Source organism: Gallinula chloropus (genome assembly GCF_964237585.1).
Source record: "Gallinula chloropus genome assembly, contig: HAP1_SCAFFOLD_78, whole genome shotgun sequence".
NCBI classification, from domain to species: Eukaryota; Metazoa; Chordata; class Aves; order Gruiformes; family Rallidae; genus Gallinula; species Gallinula chloropus.
The window spans coordinates 24483-41620 of NW_028168139.1; the positions used below are offsets into that span (position 1 = coordinate 24483).

The window sequence follows — 17138 nt, forward strand, 5'->3', positions numbered from 1 at the left end:
TTGGAAAACATCCTATAAAAAGAGTCTGTGACCACACTAGTGTGAAAGGAAACCATGTGCGAAATACATCTGACACCAGGGTCATCGATAAGGAGGAATGAAAAAGTCTGTTTAATGATTGGACAAGAAGACGAAGAAAAACGAATATATGAACTTTGCTTGGCTAATCACAAAAATGAATGAATAACTGGAAAATAGATTGCTTTGTTTATTAAAGAGTATAAATCCTTGTATCCTACCTCTCCACAGCGCGGAGTGGTGAGACTCAGGTCTCCTCCCGCCCAGCGCTGTGTCTTTCTCTCTGAATAAACTGCTGCTAAGCACACTCCCCGCGTGAGCGTCTCGCTTGTCGGTAACCCTGGGAACAGCGTTTCTTTCCCTTTCTCAGGAACAGCAGATCCTTGAAACAAACCTCTTGCTTCTCCTTCTTGTCCCTGTGTAACATTCGCTCTCAAAAACACCGACCTTCCTCTCCATCGTTTGCGTCGGGATGGGGCAACGCCTACTCCTACTAGTAAGTTACACAGGAGACTGCTCGAACAATGGCTCCATAGAGCCATGGCCTGGCATCTCACGGAGCCACTCCTCCACACCCCCCTCTCCCTCTCTCTGCAGCCGGCTGCCCCCGGCTCGGCACGGCCCGACCCGCCCTCCCGGCCCCTCCCGCCGGACCCTCCTCCCAAGGTAAAGCCCGGGCTGGGGGGGGGCGGTCCTGGCTGCCCCGGCCCAGCCGCTGCTGCATGGCTGGCTCTGCATGCGGGGGGGTCCGGGCTGCAGCCCCTGGGGGCACCCCCCCACCCCCACTCCTCCTCCTCTTCCTCCTCCTCCTCCTCCTCCCCCTCCGTGCCCGGAGCTGCCTCAGTGTCCCCGCTCTGTCCGCCCCAGGCCCCCCCTTCGGACAGGCCGCCCCCCCCCACACGCCCGCTGCCCGCAGACCCCGCGGCACCCGGCGCTCAGGTAACGGCGGCACCGGCGGCGCCGGCGTGTGGGGCAGGACGGCGTCTGCCCGGGCTGGGCCCCCCCGGGCAAGGGATGGGGGTTAGGGGACCCCCCCCCCTCCCCCCCATTGGAGCTCTGACCCCCCCGCTTTCCACACAGCCCCCAGGGCCCAGCAAGCCGCCCCCGCCCCAGCGCCCGCTGCCTTCAGGGCCCCCTGTGCCTTCGCTGCCCCCCAGCGAGACCCCCCCGGATCACCCCTATGTCACGGTGATTCCCTCCAGGTGAGGGGGGGGACACAGGCACGGCTGGGATGGGGGGGGGGCAGAGGAGGGATGGGGGGGCAGACACGAGATATGGGGGGGAAGGAGGAGCAGAGGGGTCTCTGCGGGGGAGACAGGAGGGATGGGGGCAGAAGGGGTTGGGGGGGACTATGGGGGGGGCAGAAGGGGTTGGGGGGGCTATGGGGGGACAGACAGGAGGGATGTGGGGCTGAAGGGGTTGGGGGGGGGCTATGGGGGGGCAGAAGGGGTTGGGGGGGACTATGGGGGGGACAGAAGGGGTTGGGGGGGACTATGGGGGGGCAGAAGGGGTTGGGGGGGCTATGGGGGGACAGACAGGAGGGATGTGGGGCTGAAGGGGTTGGGGGGGGCTATGGGGGGGCAGAAGGGGTTGGGGGGGCTATGGGGGGGGCAGAAGGGGTTGTGGGGGGGCTGTGAGGGGGCAGGCAGGAGGGATGTGGGGCTGAAGGGGTTGGGGGGGGGCTATGGGGGGGCAGAAGGGGTTGGGGGGGCTATGGGGGGACAGACAGGAGGGATGTGGGGCTGAAGGGGTTGGGGGGGGCTATGGGGGGGCAGAAGGGGTTGTGGGGGCTATGGGGGGGCAGAAGGGGTTGGGGGGGCTATGGGGGGACAGACAGGAGGGATGTGGGGCTGAAGGGGTTGGGGGGGGCTATGGGGGGGCAGAAGGGGTTGTGGGGTGCTCGGGGGGGCAGGCAGGAGGGATGGGGGGCTGGGGGGTCGGACAGGGAGGCGGGAGGGATGGGGGCAGAGGGCTGCAGCGAGGGGGGGCGGGGCGGGAGAGCCGGGCTGCGCCCCATGGCCCCCCCTTCTCCCCCCTCTCTCCCCCTCCCCTTCTCTCCCCAGGCCCGCGCCCCCCCCGCCTGAGGCCTGAGCGCGGCCCGGGACCGTCGCAGCGCCGGACTCCGGGGGGTGGGGAGGGAAGGGCCGCGCCGGGGGGTAACGGGGAGGAGTTGGGGGGGGGGGAACCACCACACAGGGGCCGGGACTACATCTCCCAGCAGCCCCCGCGGCGCCCACCGGAAGTACCGCCCTGGGCGCAGCAACCCCAGGTAGCCCTCCCCGCCCCCTTGGTGAGCCCCCCGGGCCCCGCCGAGGCAGCCCCCCCCCCCTCTCCCCCCTATCCGGGGGGCCCCGCGCTACCGGGAGGGTCGGGAAGGCAGGAGGTTGAGGGGAGGAGGGGGTGGTGCCCCCCCCGGGGGGAGCAGCGGGTTACCGGGTGCCCCCCAGGTGAGACCGAGGTGGGGTGGTACCCCCCCCCCCCCCCTCCGGGATGCGGTGTCGCTCGGTGATGCCCGGTGGGTTGGTACCGGGGCTGGTACCCAACCAACATCACCGAGCGACACCGCATCCCGGGGGGGGGGGTACCGAGCCACCGAGCGCTTCTGGGCGTTACCGAGCCGGTGGGTACCCCCGGGGCGGTACCGAGCCCGTAGCAGCACCGGGCATCCCCCCGTGAGCCCGAGCCCCGGGGCGGCACCGGGCGGCACCGGCAGGTGAAGCACCCGGGGGTTGGGGGGGGCACCCAGGCCGGTGGGTGTTTTGGGTGGGGTGTGGGGGGGGGTTCGAGTCCCTGGTACCAACCTGCACCTGGCCCCGGTACCGGCGGTGTGGGGCCGGTGGCACCCGGCACAGCACCGAGCCTGGGGTCAGGTGGGGCTGCTGCGGGGGGGGGGTGGTACCGGGCACCGCAGCCCCCCAAACTGCCCCCCCGCCCCGGATTGGGGGGGCTGCCCACGGGCTGTGCCGTGGTGTCCGGGCTGGGGTCCAGCCCCATCCCTCCTCCTGCCCTCTCCTCTTCAGGCACTCCCGAGCTCCGGGCTGGGTGGGACCAGGGGGGTGGGTTTGGGGGTGGGAGTGAGGGGGCTGCACCCCCCCACACACAGAAGGGGTCTCATCACCCCACCAAACCCGGCTGGGGTGGGCAGGTGCTCCCCGGGCAGCGACGCTGGGGTGGGGTGACAGGGATGGGAGCTGTGGGAACCCACCACCCATGGGTGCCCTGGGGATGGGGAGGTGTGGGGGGGGTGTGGGGGGGGCTTTTGGCCCTTCACGGGGTCAGGGCAGCGCCCCAGCCCCCCGGCAGCTCTTGGCCGTGCCCGGGCCCGTCCCGGCCGGCGTGGGGATGCTGTGAGTCAGCAGGGAGCCTGCGCCCCGTCCTGGCCGCTGAGAGCCCCCGGCTTTGGGGGGTGGGGGTGGGGGGGGGCAAGGGGGGGACCCCCAAACCTCCCAGCACCGCCAGCCTGGGGAGCGACGCTGCGGCCTCCGCCCAGGCCGCCGGAACCGGCGCTGGTGTCAGCGCTGCCGGTGCCCGTGCTGGGGGCACGAGGGGGCTGCAGCCAGTGTTGGGGTGTCCCCCCGCCCCAGCCCGTGGGACGGGGTGACCCTGCGGGCCCCGCAGCAGCTGGGTGAGGCGGGGGGGGTGCAGCAGTGCCGAGGACGGGCCCGGCTGGGAGAGGCGGGCGCAGGCCGCAGCCTGGGCAGGGGGCTGGGGGGCTGCTGCTCCGTCCCCCCCCGCCCCCCCGGGCAGGCAGGGCCCAGGCGTGTGCACACACATGTGCACGGGAGCACACGCGTGTGGGTGCCCGTGGCAGCGGCTGCTCCACCCCGGCCTGGCTGGCTGCTCTGTTTGCACAGGCGGGAGTGAGCTCACGCCATGGCAGCGCCCGGACCGGGGCTGGGGCCCCCCCCCTGCTCACCCACCCCCCCCTACCCGGCTGGGCCCCCTCCCCTGCTCACCCACCCCCCACTACCCGGCTGGGCCCCCTCCCCTGCTCACCACCCCACCCTCGGAGCCCCCGTGCCCCCCACGCCAGCCAGCGCAGGGGTGTCACAGGGGGCAGCCCCCAGTCAGGTTGGGGGTGATGGCCATGAGGTGGGTGCCTGGGGCAGGGGGCTTCGTCGCCTTCCCCCCCCTCCAACCCCCCAGCCAAACCCATTCAGCTCCAGCAACCACAGCTGGTTGCTGATGATGCAGTGGTTCCAACTCAACCCCCCCATCCACCTGCTCCATGGGACAGGGGCGCAGTGGGGCATCCCACCCCATGGCCCACAGGACCCCCCCCCCAGTGGGACATCCCACCCCATGGCCCACAGGACCCCCCCCCCAGCAGGGCATCCCACCCCATAGCCCACAGGCCCCCTCCCCCAGCAGGGCATCCCACCCCATGGTTCACAGGACCCCCCCCCCAGCAGGGCATCCCACCCCATGGCCCACAGGACCCCCCCCCCCAGCAGGGCATCCCACCCCATGGCCCACAGGCCCCCTCCCCCAGCAGGGCATCCCACCCCATGGTTCACAGGACCCCCCCCCCCAGCAGGGCATCCCACCCCATGGCCCACAGGACCCCCCCCCCAGCAGGGCATCCCACCCCATGGCCCACAGGACCCCCCCAGTGGGGCATCCCACCCCATGGCCCACAGGCCCCCCCCCCCCCAGCAGGGCATCCCACCCCATGGCCCACAGCACCCCCCCTGTGGGGCATCCCACCCCATGGCCCACAGGACCCCCCAGCAGGGCATCCCACCCCATAGCCCACAGGCCCCCCCCCCAGCAGGGCATCCCACCCCATGGCCCACAGGACCCCCCCCGTGGGGCATCCCACCCCATGGCCCACAGGACCCCCCCAGTGGGGCATCCCACCCCATGGCCCACAGGACCCCCCCTGTGGGGCATCCTACCCCATGGCCCACAGGACCCCCCAGCAGGGCATCCCACCCCATGGCCCACAGGACCCCCCCCCCCAGTGGGACATCCCACCCCATGGCCCACAGGACCCCCCCCCCCCCAGTGGGGCATCCCACCCCATGGCCCACAGGACCCCCCCCCCAGTGGGGCATCCCACCCCATGGCCCACAGGACCCCCCCCCCAGTGGGGCATCCCACCCCATGGCCCACAGGACTCCCCCCCCCAGTGGGGCATCCCACCCCATGGCCCACAGGACCCCCCCCCCCAATGGGGCATCCCACCCCATGGCCCACAGGACCCCCCCCCCCCAATGGGGCATCCCACCCCATAGCCCACAGGCCCCCCCCCCAGCAGGGCATCCCACCCCATGGTTCACAGGACCTCCCCCCCCAGTGGGGCATCCCACCCCATGGCCCACAGGACCCCCCCCCCCAGCAGGGCATCCCACCCCATGGCCCACAGGACCCGCCCTGTGGGGCATCCCACCCCATGGCCCACAGGACCCCCCAGCAGGGCATCCCACCCCATGGCCCACAGGACCCCCCCTGTGGGGCATCCCACCCCATGGCCCACAGGACCCGCCGTCTCTCCCCCTCCATCAGGTTCCTACGGGACGACTACACCATCCAGGTGGCCATCAATGACTACCTGGACATCTACTGCCCGCACTACGAGGGGGCCGCGCCCGGCGGGCGGGCAGAGACCTTCACGCTCTTCATGGTGGATCTGGAGGGTCACCGCGGCTGCAACAAGACCCCCGGCGCCTTCAAGCGCTGGGAGTGCAACCGGCCCCGGGCGCCCTTCGGCCCCGTCCGCTTTCCGGAGAAGATCCAGCGCTTCACCCCCTTTCCTCTGGGCGTCGAGTTCCAGCCTGGGGAGACCTATTACTACATCTGTGAGATGGGGAGGGGGGGGGGGGGGCGGGCAAAGGGGGTGGTCCTGAGGGATGGGGTTACCTGGGGATGGGTCTCAGCGGGGTTGGGTTGTGTCCTGAAAAAGGAGGGGGAGGGGTCTTTGAGGGAGGAGGTGGGCGGTGGGGGTGTGCACAGGGAGGGGGTGTATGTGGGGAGGGGGGTGTCCGGTTGCACATGGAGGGGGGGTGATGGAGGGGGGGTGGGTCGGGGGTCTGCGTGGCCCGGGGTGCGGCCGCTGTTGGCCGGGAGGGGGAGCCCCAGGCCCGGTTCTGGCCCGTGGCGGTGGGGGGGGGGGTCCCGTCTCGGGCTGGAGCTCTGGGGGGGACACCCCCCCCCCCCCACGCTGATCTGTCCCCACTCCCAGCTGTCCCCAACCCCGGGAGCGCCGGGCGCTGCCTGAAGCTGCAAGTCTCCGTCTGCTGCAGACACACCAGTGAGTCCAGTCCGGGGTGGGGTGGGTGGGGTGGGGTGGTCTGCACCCCCAAAAAGTCTAGGGGTTCCCCCTTCTCCTGAATCTGGGGCAGCCTGGTCCTTGCTGGGGACCCTGGTTTGCTCTGGAGCACTGGGGGGGGGGGGCACAGACCCCCCCATTCCACCCATCCTGACTCGGGTGGGTTTGTTCCAGCGCCGGAGCCGGTGACAGAGGTTCCCAATTCGCAGCCCCACGGGCGTGGGGGGCCAGAGGGTGAGTGTTGGGGTGGGGGTGGGGGGTGAGGGGGGCACTGGGGGGCTGCGAGGTTTGCCCTCACCTCTCACCCTGTCCTGGCAGAGCCGGTGCCCGCCCGGGACAGGGCGGCCCCGCTGCAGCCCCGCGCCCCATGCCTGGTGCTCGCGCTCCTCACCCTGCTCCGGATCTGACCCCGGCATCGCCCACGGAGGGGACACAGGTCCTGCTGCCCCACTGCCCCTTCTGGACTCTTCCTCTGCTGCCTTCAACCCCCGAGCCCATGGGGCAGCCCGGGCCACCCCTCACCCACCGGACCCCCTCCTCAAGGAGCCGAGCTGGGGCCAGGAGCTGCAGGCTGGAAGGTGAGGGGGGGGGATGCAGTGGGCTCCCAGGCAGCGGGTGTCCCTGGGGGCTTCGCCCCCCCTTGCCACAGCATCCCCTGATGGGCCTAGAATGAGACCTTTTGCTTCGTTAAGCGCATTAGTCAGTTAATAAACTAATTAATTAAATTAATCAAAATAAACATGAAAGTTGGCAGCCCTCAATATGCCAATGAGCAGAAAGCTGTGCGTGCTAAACGTGGGTGACTATAGGACTTGAATCTCCACCCAAGTCACGTTGAGCATCACCACCAGGAAAGCGTCTTCAAGATGAGGGTATTGAGGGTATTAAGGGTATTGAGAAAGCGACCACCTGGAGGGGGGAGAGAAGAAACTGAAGACCCCTGAAGAGGCAGTTGCTGGGCTGTGCTGCTTCTCCTCCACCCAAGACACAGTTACGCCGCGCGGTTGCGATTTCACCCCTTTGTTTTTGTGGTGAGAATACCCAGGGTGGTATTTCGCTAACATTTGGTTATAGTCTCAGCATTTTGTTAGAATCATAGCATTGTCATTGGCATTCTAGTCCTATATCAGTAAGTGCATTTATCAACAGCAATCGGGAACTTTTATATCTGTCCCTTTAATAAACTTTCTACTGGTTTCCGCTCTGTGAAGCTGTTTCAGTGAAAGTCCTCTGGGGGCTCTGGCTGGCAAACATTGACTCTGACATGTAGTTTTATATCTAATCCTTCAGACATAAATTGTTGACCAAGTCTGGAACTAAGACTGGACCTAGCTGCACCTTGGCTCCTCTCTCCGGAGGAGTTTGGAAAGCAAGGGGGTCCTTTCTGAACCTTGTGGCTCAGCACGATGGCCTCTGTCGGGCACACATCAGACACATCCTCTTGACGTGAGATGGGAAGGGGTAGCAACGTGTTCTGTGTGTTCAAAACGTGTCCTCTTTTCAAAATGACTTCTGCAAGAGCAGAGAAAGACCCGCCAAGGGCCAACGCTCAAAGCCATCTCATGACTGCAGCATCCTCTTGAACATTTGGCAAGAGTAAGTTAAGAGGTCTGGTAACTTCCCTGGATTTATTGCTTGAGGAGCATGAGCATTGCAAAAGAGATGTCTTTCCCAGGATGGTCCTTTTGTGAATCTACTCGATGCATCTGTCTCCTCCTTGATTTAACCAAGAGTACCAAAAAAATGATTTCAGGCTTGATTTTTAGTGCTTCCTATGCAGATGACATGGCTTATAGTTGATATGGACAGCTGATTTAAAAGGGTTTCCTCCCATTCCAGAACAGATTAGGATTTTTCAGATAGTGGAGAAAAGAGTTCACAATTCAGACCAACACACAGCCTGGCAGCCAGGTTGGCGGGTCTGTATTTGGGACAAAAAGACTCAGACCCTCGTTCTCTCTGACTTGGCCCTGGAAATTAAACTGGCAGTTCGTTTTTCCCCCATGTTGATCTTGTTTGCGATTTTGGGGGGTACAAGAGGGTTCACTCTGGACTCAGCCTCACCTTGTGGTGGTTTGCAATTGCTGTCAGATGACTTATGGTCTTTGAGCTGAGCCATTGTAAAACCACATGTATGTTCTCGGCTTGCAACAAATTTTAGTCATTTCATGATGCTTAAGACAGCTCCAACATCAAGATGACACCCTATTAAAAACAGTACATCAGGCTATGCAAGCATGGCAGCTGAATTGGAGTCTGAGCTATTCCATTGTCTTTATATTCTGCTTCTTCCCTGATATGTACACACACAGACATAGAAACTATTTGCATTTACAGCTTTGCCATTCCATGTGTTTCTTACAGCTACAAGACGTTTTTTAAGAAGACAGCACAGATTTTGGGCTCTTCACAACACTGAACCAGGTATCCCCGGTAACGCCGGGTTTGCCTCCTGGAATCCTCCTGGGTTCATTCCTTCCTGTCCAAACTGAGGATCTTCACAAACCGCATTTTGAAGTATCTCACAGGAAGAGGAAATACCCGAATCATGACAAAATCGGTTTCCCGGTACCACTGTCTGAGGGGGGGGAAGAAGTAGGGGGAAAAATTCCTTTTCTTGGTGCTGCACTGAAGGATTCCAGCAGCAGCCACATCCCAGTGGTGTGGACAAGGGAGAAACCCCAGCAAAGGCACTGGGACATGAGAAGGCATCTTGAATTGTGTCCAACCCTAATTTCTGTTTTCTTGTGTGGAACACCACTCCCTGTCCGCTCTGGCAGATGAGGTTTATCTGATGGGCTCTCTGGATGAGAGATTGGTACCTGTATGATCTCTGGCTTCAGAATGTGCTCAGTAACTACTTCCTCTCTTCCCACCTTCAGCTTCTTGTATTCTTTTCACATCTCAGACTATGGGTACGGAAAGTTCTTCCATCTTTTGACTTTCAAGGATGCGAGGCAACACTGCTTAAAATTCCAGAGGCCTGTCTTTCCTATTCCATGAGCCCCTGGGAAGTCCATAAATGTCAAAGAAATGTTGGATTATTTATGTATTTGTTAGGTCTATGCTGTGTTTCTGAGAAGGCCTTGTGGCATTTGGTCAGTACATCTTTAGAAGACATAACACAGACTAAGAGCACTGTACATAGATCAAAAGAATTTTGATGTTTCCCATATTATGATCAATCTGTCTTGTTCTTGAGACATTATTGTGTAGAAAAAGCACTTTTCATCCTTTCCTTTGCCAAATTACTTTTTCAGCTCTTTGTGCCTGTGTGTGTGTTTTTAAAGGATCCTTAAGCAAGGATGTTTAGTGCAAGAAAGAACGAGGCTGGTCTTAGACTTTGTGGATTTCACACGATGATTTTTCTCTGAGTCAGTTCCAAGGCTTGAGTGCTCTGTTATAACACACACAAAGAGAAGAATCCCATCAGGATGATGCTTAAGTCCTTCAGTAGGATTCAGGTAAAGCTTTATGTCTGTATCATGATAGCTACTGTGTCTCTCTAATTGCATCATTAGTGCTCTCTAATGAATTGTACTCCCCACTGATGCTGTTTGACCATTCATACTCTGTCACTCAACTTCTGGCTAGTTTCAGGTAGGGTCAGCACCATCTACCCATGGTGTTTGAATAAGACAGTGCAGACAACAGCTCTCTTTTCAATCTGGGTGTCCCACCCGTGGATATGCCAAGCACTCTCTTGCCATGCCCTGCTGTGATCTCTCTGAAAGCCACACAGTGACCTCTCTGAAGCCACACTGTGATCACACTCTGAAGACACACTGTGGTCTCTCTGAAAGCCACACAGTTTCAACAGCCTTTGGATTAGAAATTACCTGTAGAGACTAGAGAACCCAATCTTGGTGTCAGGCAGTACCAGGGGCTCCCCCACCCCTATTCCCCTTGTTTTGACCATGGCCTGTATTTCACAGCTTAGCTGAATTTGCCTTATGGCTCCGTATTCCAATTGAATCGGGAACTAAAAACTAACACTCTCTCTGTTGATCTTCTCAGTGGTGGTATTGCCTGGGAAAGGAATTGGAAAGACAGAACCTGTCGCTTTTGTGGCCTGCACCAATCTTTCAGATTGGTGTGGCAAGGCAAAGGATTGCACGGGAACAGAGATCTGTGGTGTGCACAGGATGAAAAACCCTTGTCCACAGCTTGGCAACACACAGCATCACATAATGGTAGGCGTTGGAAGGGATCTCTGCAGATCATCTGGTCTAACCCCTCTGCCAAAGCAGGCTCTCCTAGAGCAGGTTGCACAGGATTGCATCCGGGTAGGTTTGGACTTGAGACGATGATGTTTGGCTAAGCATACTGCTGACTAATTCTTTTCCTGAAATTAAAAGCTAAGATGAGATTGTTCTCATCCTGGCAGGGGAGGCTGCTTTCCAAGTCTTCTCTGTGTTCAGTAAACATCCTGACATGTGGCCTGTCATCCGTACAGGGACAACAGGTTTTGCTGATGCCTGGATTCAAACCAGTAGCTCATGGGCATTCCAATACTTCAAACACATTGTGCTGCTCACACTACTGAGGAATGTCTTCTGAGATCTGGTGTCTCAGATAGTTAAAGCCAGTAAACTAGGAACTCTCATGTAACGAATTCTAATCACTTCTCTTTAGGACTCATCTGTCAATAGGCCCTGTTGTCTCTATGCATTTGTCCATCGACCTGTTGACATAAACAGCTTTCGCTCTGTTATTTACAAATCATTTTCTGACCCTGTTGCTCTCGTTTTGGAAAGTGCTGACAGCAGAGTGGACAAGATGTTGGTTTCGGTCAGATAATCAATGACAGATCGTTTATGCCTAACAAGAAGTAAATCACAACCCACTCAGAATGGTCCACTGGACGTTACTGGCCATTGGCAGTTATGGTGGCATGTTTATTCTCCACAGTCAGTTGTGTGCACAAATCCATCACTTGTTACTTGTTAAACAGGAAGAGCTGATACCACGCTACAAGGGAACAAATGTCCACTAATGCTTTAGTGCTGTTCTGTATTATTTTTAAAGCTCCTGGGCATGTGTTGGTTGCTTTGCACTCCAGACAAGGGATGTAAGGATGGATTGTCCAGATGATCATCACAGAATTGTAGGGATTAGAAGGGACCTCGAGAGATCATTGTGTCCAACCCCCCTGCCAGAGCAGGTTCTGCAAGAAGACAGCGTGTAAGCGAGATGTCAGGCAGCAAGGGAGAGAACTGTACAGGGGAATAAAGGCTGCCTCTAACATATTAGAGCCAGGGAAGTCCACTGATGGATGGCTTACTCACTTGGATGTCAGCACGTTCACCTGAGTGTGCATAACGTCTTACTGCTTTTCTAATGTGTTAATTCAGGACTAAGTTCAAGAATTCTAAGGTCAATTATTTGTGTTTTTCATTACTGTAGATAATAAATAAAATGGCTCCAAATGTCACTGAGGTGCCATTTTACAGAGTGTGAAGGTAGAGTACTGTAAGATCTGCAAGGGGGGGTGATAATTTTTGGCAACACAAGTCTGCAAGTGTGAAAGGAGTTCATGACTGGCAGAATTTTTATGATGCTGGCTGTAAGTTTATTAAGCACTACACTGCGTAATTTCTGTCAGCATACTGCACTATTTTCTGAGCCATATAGTAATATTGCTTTGAACTTCTACAGTGCCTTCCATTTCTGTAGCTTCCTAGAAAGTGTTACCCATGTTAATTGCCACGGCATCTCAGAGGGGTAAAGAAATAGGACTTTTAGCAGTGAAAGCGAAGTGACTGTATGTCTTGCTCTTCGTCTTGGCTTTTGTGGGAGCTGGTTCCTTGGGGCAGTATGCTTTCTGGAGCGTGCTTTGCTCAGTGAGGATGGCTGAGTTCTTTGGGCTGCTACAGTAATTAGCAAAAGCTCCTCCCAAAATAACAGTGTTGATCTTCTCAGGAGCTAGGCAGCGATAGTCAGGCCTTCCCTGTATAGTATGGCACAGCCATGCTTCCTCCTGTGACAGCTGATGGAGTCAGCTGAGGGTGGAACCCAGTGTCTGTGATTATATCAGCATGCACCCAGGGCGCCAACACTCCAGGGATGCTGAGCTCATCACTCTTCAGAAGCTGGCCAGAACTTGGAGATGAAGGCTGCAAGGGAAGCCCAGGATGCTGTAGGCCACCGAACTGGAGATTTCTCTCACTGGCCTCGCCAAAAGTACACACTGATGTCAGGATGCACGATGCCTCCTTAATAACTGCCATTTAGCTTGAGCACAAGATGAAGCCTGATTGTTTGTAGGAGTTAATTAGGAAGTGTCAGGCTTTCTAACGCAAAGCCTGTGAGCCCTGTAACTGTAATAGTGTGGACTGTGCTCTGCCTGCCTGCAATGCTTCTTGATTACCGGTTATCATCTTCTGCAGCGCTGTTCCTCTGTGCTGTGGCTGTGCTGCAGCGGTGGGTGTGGTGAGCAGACCCTATTTCAAATCGAGTACTGGGATTCCAGCTGGAATAGGCACCAACTGCTTTGTGATGCTTTGTTTCGAACTACAGAAACAACCCACCCGCTTCAGGATGAAACAATCTCACTTTCTTGTCGTGGCGGAGCAGGTGACTCGGTACAGGTGGAAAAAAATATGTCCCCTTCCACAGCCTTTCTTATCCTGTTGCCATAGCAGCTGCAAGTGAGGTTTCTGCAGAAGAGGACTAGGTCTTTCCAGCCTAGAGCAGTAGATCTGTTAGTTGCCACCTTGACTCGGTGTGAGTGCCCTGGCTCCCTGCCTGGGATGCACAAATACAGCTGAGGGCTCTCAGCCCTGTTGCCTGCTTCTCACAAGTGAACACTTCTGCTGCATGGAGCCAGCTTCTCATGTTACAGAGATGAGAAATAAGAGGGTTAGTGTTTGGCTTCTGTTTACCGTAGTATTCTTTAAACCACGACCCCACTGTAGAGATACATCCCAGAAAACATGTATTCCTTTCTTCCTTCATCTCAACCCCATCAACCTTTGTAGCTGTTAACACGTCAGTGGGACCAGCTCTATGCAGGCACAGTGTGCTGCTCTAAGCAGGTCAGCAGACAAATCTCTTATAAGGGGGGTCACTGACATCCTTCTGTCTGTCTGTGGTGGCCTGATGCTGGCTGAAGACCAGGTACCCACCAAAGCTGCTCTATCACTCCCTCTCCTTAGCTGGACAGGAGAGAGAACAGATGACGAAAGGCTTGTGGGTCACCATAGGGACAGGGAGAGATCGTTGGGCAGTTACAGTCACAGGCAAAACAGAGACAACTAGGAAAAAATTATTATCCAATGAAAACAGAGTAGGATAAGGAGAAATAATTCCAAACACCTCCTCCCATGCCTCCCTTCTTGCCGGGCTCAACTTTATTCCTCATTTCTTTTCTCTCCTCCCCCTGAGTGGCATGGAGGCGAGGAATGGGGGTTCAGTCAGTTCATCACACCTTGTCTCAGTTGCTCCTTCCTCCTCAAGGGGAGGACTCCTCACGGTCTTCCCTGGCTCTAGCAAGGGATCCCTCTCGCAGGAGACAGTCCTCCATGAACTTCTTTAATGTGAGCCCTTCCCATGGGCTACAGTTCTTCACAAATTGCTTCAGCATGGTTGTCATGGGGTACAGACCTTCAGCACCAGACTGCTCCAGGGTCAGACCCCAACAGGGTCACAAGTCCTGCCAGAAAACCTGGTCCAGTGTGGTCGCCTCTCTCCGTGGGCTGCAGGTCCTGCCAGGATCTTGCTCCAGCACGGGCTTCTCATGGGGTCACAGCCTCCTTCATATGTCTCCGCATAGGGTCCTCCACAGGCTTGAGGTGGAATCTTTACTCCCCATCATCTTCCACGGGCTGCAGGGGGGGGCAGCCTGTCTCACCATGGTCCAGCATGGACTGCAGGGAAAGCTCTCCCTTGTTCAGTGGTGGGTCTGTCCTTGAGCCCAGCTGGTGTTGACACTCTTGGGCCTAGGGGAAGCTTCTAGCAGCTTCTTGCAGAAGCCACCTCTGCAGGTTGCCCCCCCCCCCCCCCCCCCCCTACATTTCTCTTCCACCCCTGTCAATCCTGGGAATATTAAGATTAGGTTTTCTGGTTGGGCAGGAAATTTCCTTGGAGAACTAAGGAAGAGAGAAACAGGGCTCAAACAGTCCTAGAGGAGTCCTAACTGAAGAGGTAAGGTCTGGCGCTCTAAAGAAGAATTTGTAATGTTCAGGATTTTGACTTCCAAGACACTTTCTCAAGTGTTGTTGATCCCTCCTTTTACGTCAACAGAGCAACCAGAGACTGCTGTTCCACTCCGTGACATCAGAGCAATAGGGAAATATCAAGTGCTTTGGAAAATAAGGCAAAATGTAAGTTGGGAGCTATTTGTAGGCTTAATCAAAAGGATTGATTAAGCATCCACAACTTGAGCAGACTTGAAGAGCTTTGTGATGAACACCACTTCAGAATCAGTCCATATCAAGCTGTAGCATATATACTGCACCAGACTGATGCCTTGGTCTTTTGTCATCTTCTTCAATCTGCCTAATCTACCCATTTATCTTTATTCTAAAGAGGACTATTGAAAAACCTGCATGAAAACAATACCTTATTTTTGATAGGTCTTGTGAAAGCAGTGCCTGTGTTTCATGGGAGCACAAAAAAAGGCAGTGGAACTGGGTGTTTACCCATCAAAACAAAGAACACAAGCGAATCCCAGAGTGAATTTTTCCAATTAATAGACCTGTGTCGTGGTTTCACCCGGCTGAGGGCCAAGATCCACGCAGCTGCCTGCTCCTTAAAGGAAAAGAGCAGGTGAAAGGGAAGGGGAGGGGGGGGGGTGAGAAGTAAGGGAAGGGAAAAGGAAGAGGAAGGGGCAAATAACCCCAAGATCAAGAAATTAAGAGGCCCGTGGGTTGGGATAAGGATAGTTTACTAAGATAACAGAAAGATACAATGTAACAATACTAACAGGACTTCAAAGCAAAATATATGAAGCTGTTGATACACAATGCAGTTTCTCACCGAACCCACAGCTCAGGCCGTGCCACCCAGAGCCGTCCCAGAACCCGACCGTCCCCCAAGAACCGCGCATCCCGGAGCCACCCCCGTTCTTCCTCCCGTCAGCCCCCGATATCCTGGGCAGGACGTAACTGGCGTGGAATACTCTCTTTGGCCAGTTGGGTCACCTGTCCTGGCTTCGCCCCTCCTTTCTCATGAAGAGCTGAGAAAGTCCTTGACTGTCTGACAGCAACTAGAAACATCAGGGTGTTATCAGCACTACTCCCATCTTACTCTCAAACACAGCATTCATCTGCTGTTACAAATGAAATGAACTCCATCCTGACCAAAACCAGGACAGGGAACCAATATGCTCCTGCTCTGTGGATATCATGAAGCAAGCTCTGAAAGTGCTGTGTGGTATTGGCTGAAATCTGGAAGATTCCTCTTCTGTGGTACCTGGCTAACATAGGTAGAACAATCTCTTTCTACCAATTGAGGAGAGGATGAAAGGCAAAGTCCAGGTTAGTGTGTTCTTATTACATAGACCTAGGAGTGACCTGACAGAGGCTGAAACTGGCAATAGCTACAAGCACTTTAAGCAATGACTGCTGGTTTTCTCTTTCTGTGGGTTTTTTTTTCTTTTATTTTCTGTGTTCTTATTCCAAGACTCTGCCTCTTAGTGCCTGACCTTGTCTTTCCAAACCCCCTCTTGCCAAAACAGCAGCCTGGGGATTCAGATAACAGCACATAGATGCAGAAATCCATATGGAGAAGTTGTGGTACTCATAAAGTTTCTCAGCCTGCGTTTTTGATTCTTGGACATAATTAGTCCATTTTTCAGCTATTTGTGTACTGCATATGTGCTACAGACCACCATCCAGCAAAAAGTGTAATGTACATCAGCTCTCAACTGTTTGTTGACAACAATGGTTAAAACAATTAGTATGCTTTATTAACCTTTTGAATGTGATGATTATGCAACTGTGTTACAGTTAATTCATTTAAACTGTATTTTATGTCATTTTCCGAATGCAAAAAAACCCCAACTATGTAGGATTAAATGAAAATACACTGTAATGGTTTACATATTGCCTTCTTTCTCAGTGCTCAACCCAAGAGTTTTTCTTGATACTCAGCACCCTGTCCCGTCTGGATTTGGAAATTCAAGCTCTTGTTCCAGTCATACATTCTCAAGTGAAAACTCCACTATTACAAAATGTGCTTTTGGAAATCCCAGAACTTCTCTCCCCAGTAAAACATTATTTAAAGATCCTTAATGAAGAAGCAGCCAAGTAAGTAGAGAAAATAGATTAGTCTTCTGTGCCTTGTGGGCTTGCTGACTACATGTATTCAGTTATGTGAATTACACATCTTATTTTAATATACCCTAGGTTTATATTTTTGATTTTATATATGTACAGGTTGCTTATAGTTAAGCAGAGATTGTGCTTTTCTACAGCTCATACCCTTCCCCTAAACCAGGCAAGCAAATATTTTGCCTAGTGGATATCTGCCTCAGGTTGAAGAGTTTTTTAGTTTCTTGGCTCTTTGGGGGAATGAATTTATAGCAAAATGTGTTTTGCTCATGTTAAATTGTTTAACAATGTATGAAATACTTTGTTTTTAAGCTATTCCTTTTGAAGTGAGACTTGACCTTTAGCAAAGTGGCTGCTTTGCAGTCAGGAATGTGGCTTCTACTATTGTTTGTGAAAATTTTTCAAAGCTTTGCATGTCCCACCATCCTTCTTAAAAATACATTTATATGCTCACTAACAACAGAGAATATGCAGTTGACAGCTACATGCATGCTTGCACGTGCATGTGTATATTGCATTGTGTTAGTTGTATAGTGCAGGTAAATCCTGTAATAGTTTTCAAAAGTGGCCCTTTG

General features: G+C 55.7%; 2 protein-coding genes and 1 long non-coding RNA gene across 3 annotated transcripts in view; all 3 read left to right on the forward strand.

The window, feature by feature from the left end:
- Positions 1-637: 637 nt before the first annotated feature.
- LOC311204782 lies at positions 638-2175 on the forward strand. The gene is made up of 4 exons (XR_014618114.1): positions 638-684; positions 886-957; positions 1099-1220; positions 2082-2175. It is a non-coding gene; the product is annotated as an uncharacterized lncRNA (long non-coding RNA).
- A 3313-nt stretch (positions 2176-5488) lies between these two features.
- Positions 5489-6696, forward strand: LOC311204774 (ephrin-A4-like; the record flags this gene model as incomplete). Its single annotated transcript, XM_084281134.1, has 4 exons — positions 5489-5819; positions 6203-6271; positions 6464-6523; positions 6608-6696. 4 exons carry the CDS (start codon positions 5489-5491, stop codon positions 6694-6696), a joined length of 549 nt encoding a protein of 182 aa, XP_084137260.1.
- Positions 6697-6785: 89 nt separating this feature from the next.
- Positions 6786-17138, forward strand: part of LOC311204775 (DNA mismatch repair protein Msh3-like) — a gene marked incomplete at both ends in the record, with an annotated part of 50671 nt that continues 40318 nt past the window's right edge. Inside the window, 3 exons of the mRNA XM_084281135.1 lie at positions 6786-6867; positions 10307-10482; positions 16352-16539. Of these exons, the coding sequence (XP_084137261.1) occupies positions 6786-6867; positions 10307-10482; positions 16352-16539 (446 nt within the window). The remainder of the gene's footprint in view (positions 6868-10306; positions 10483-16351; positions 16540-17138) is intronic.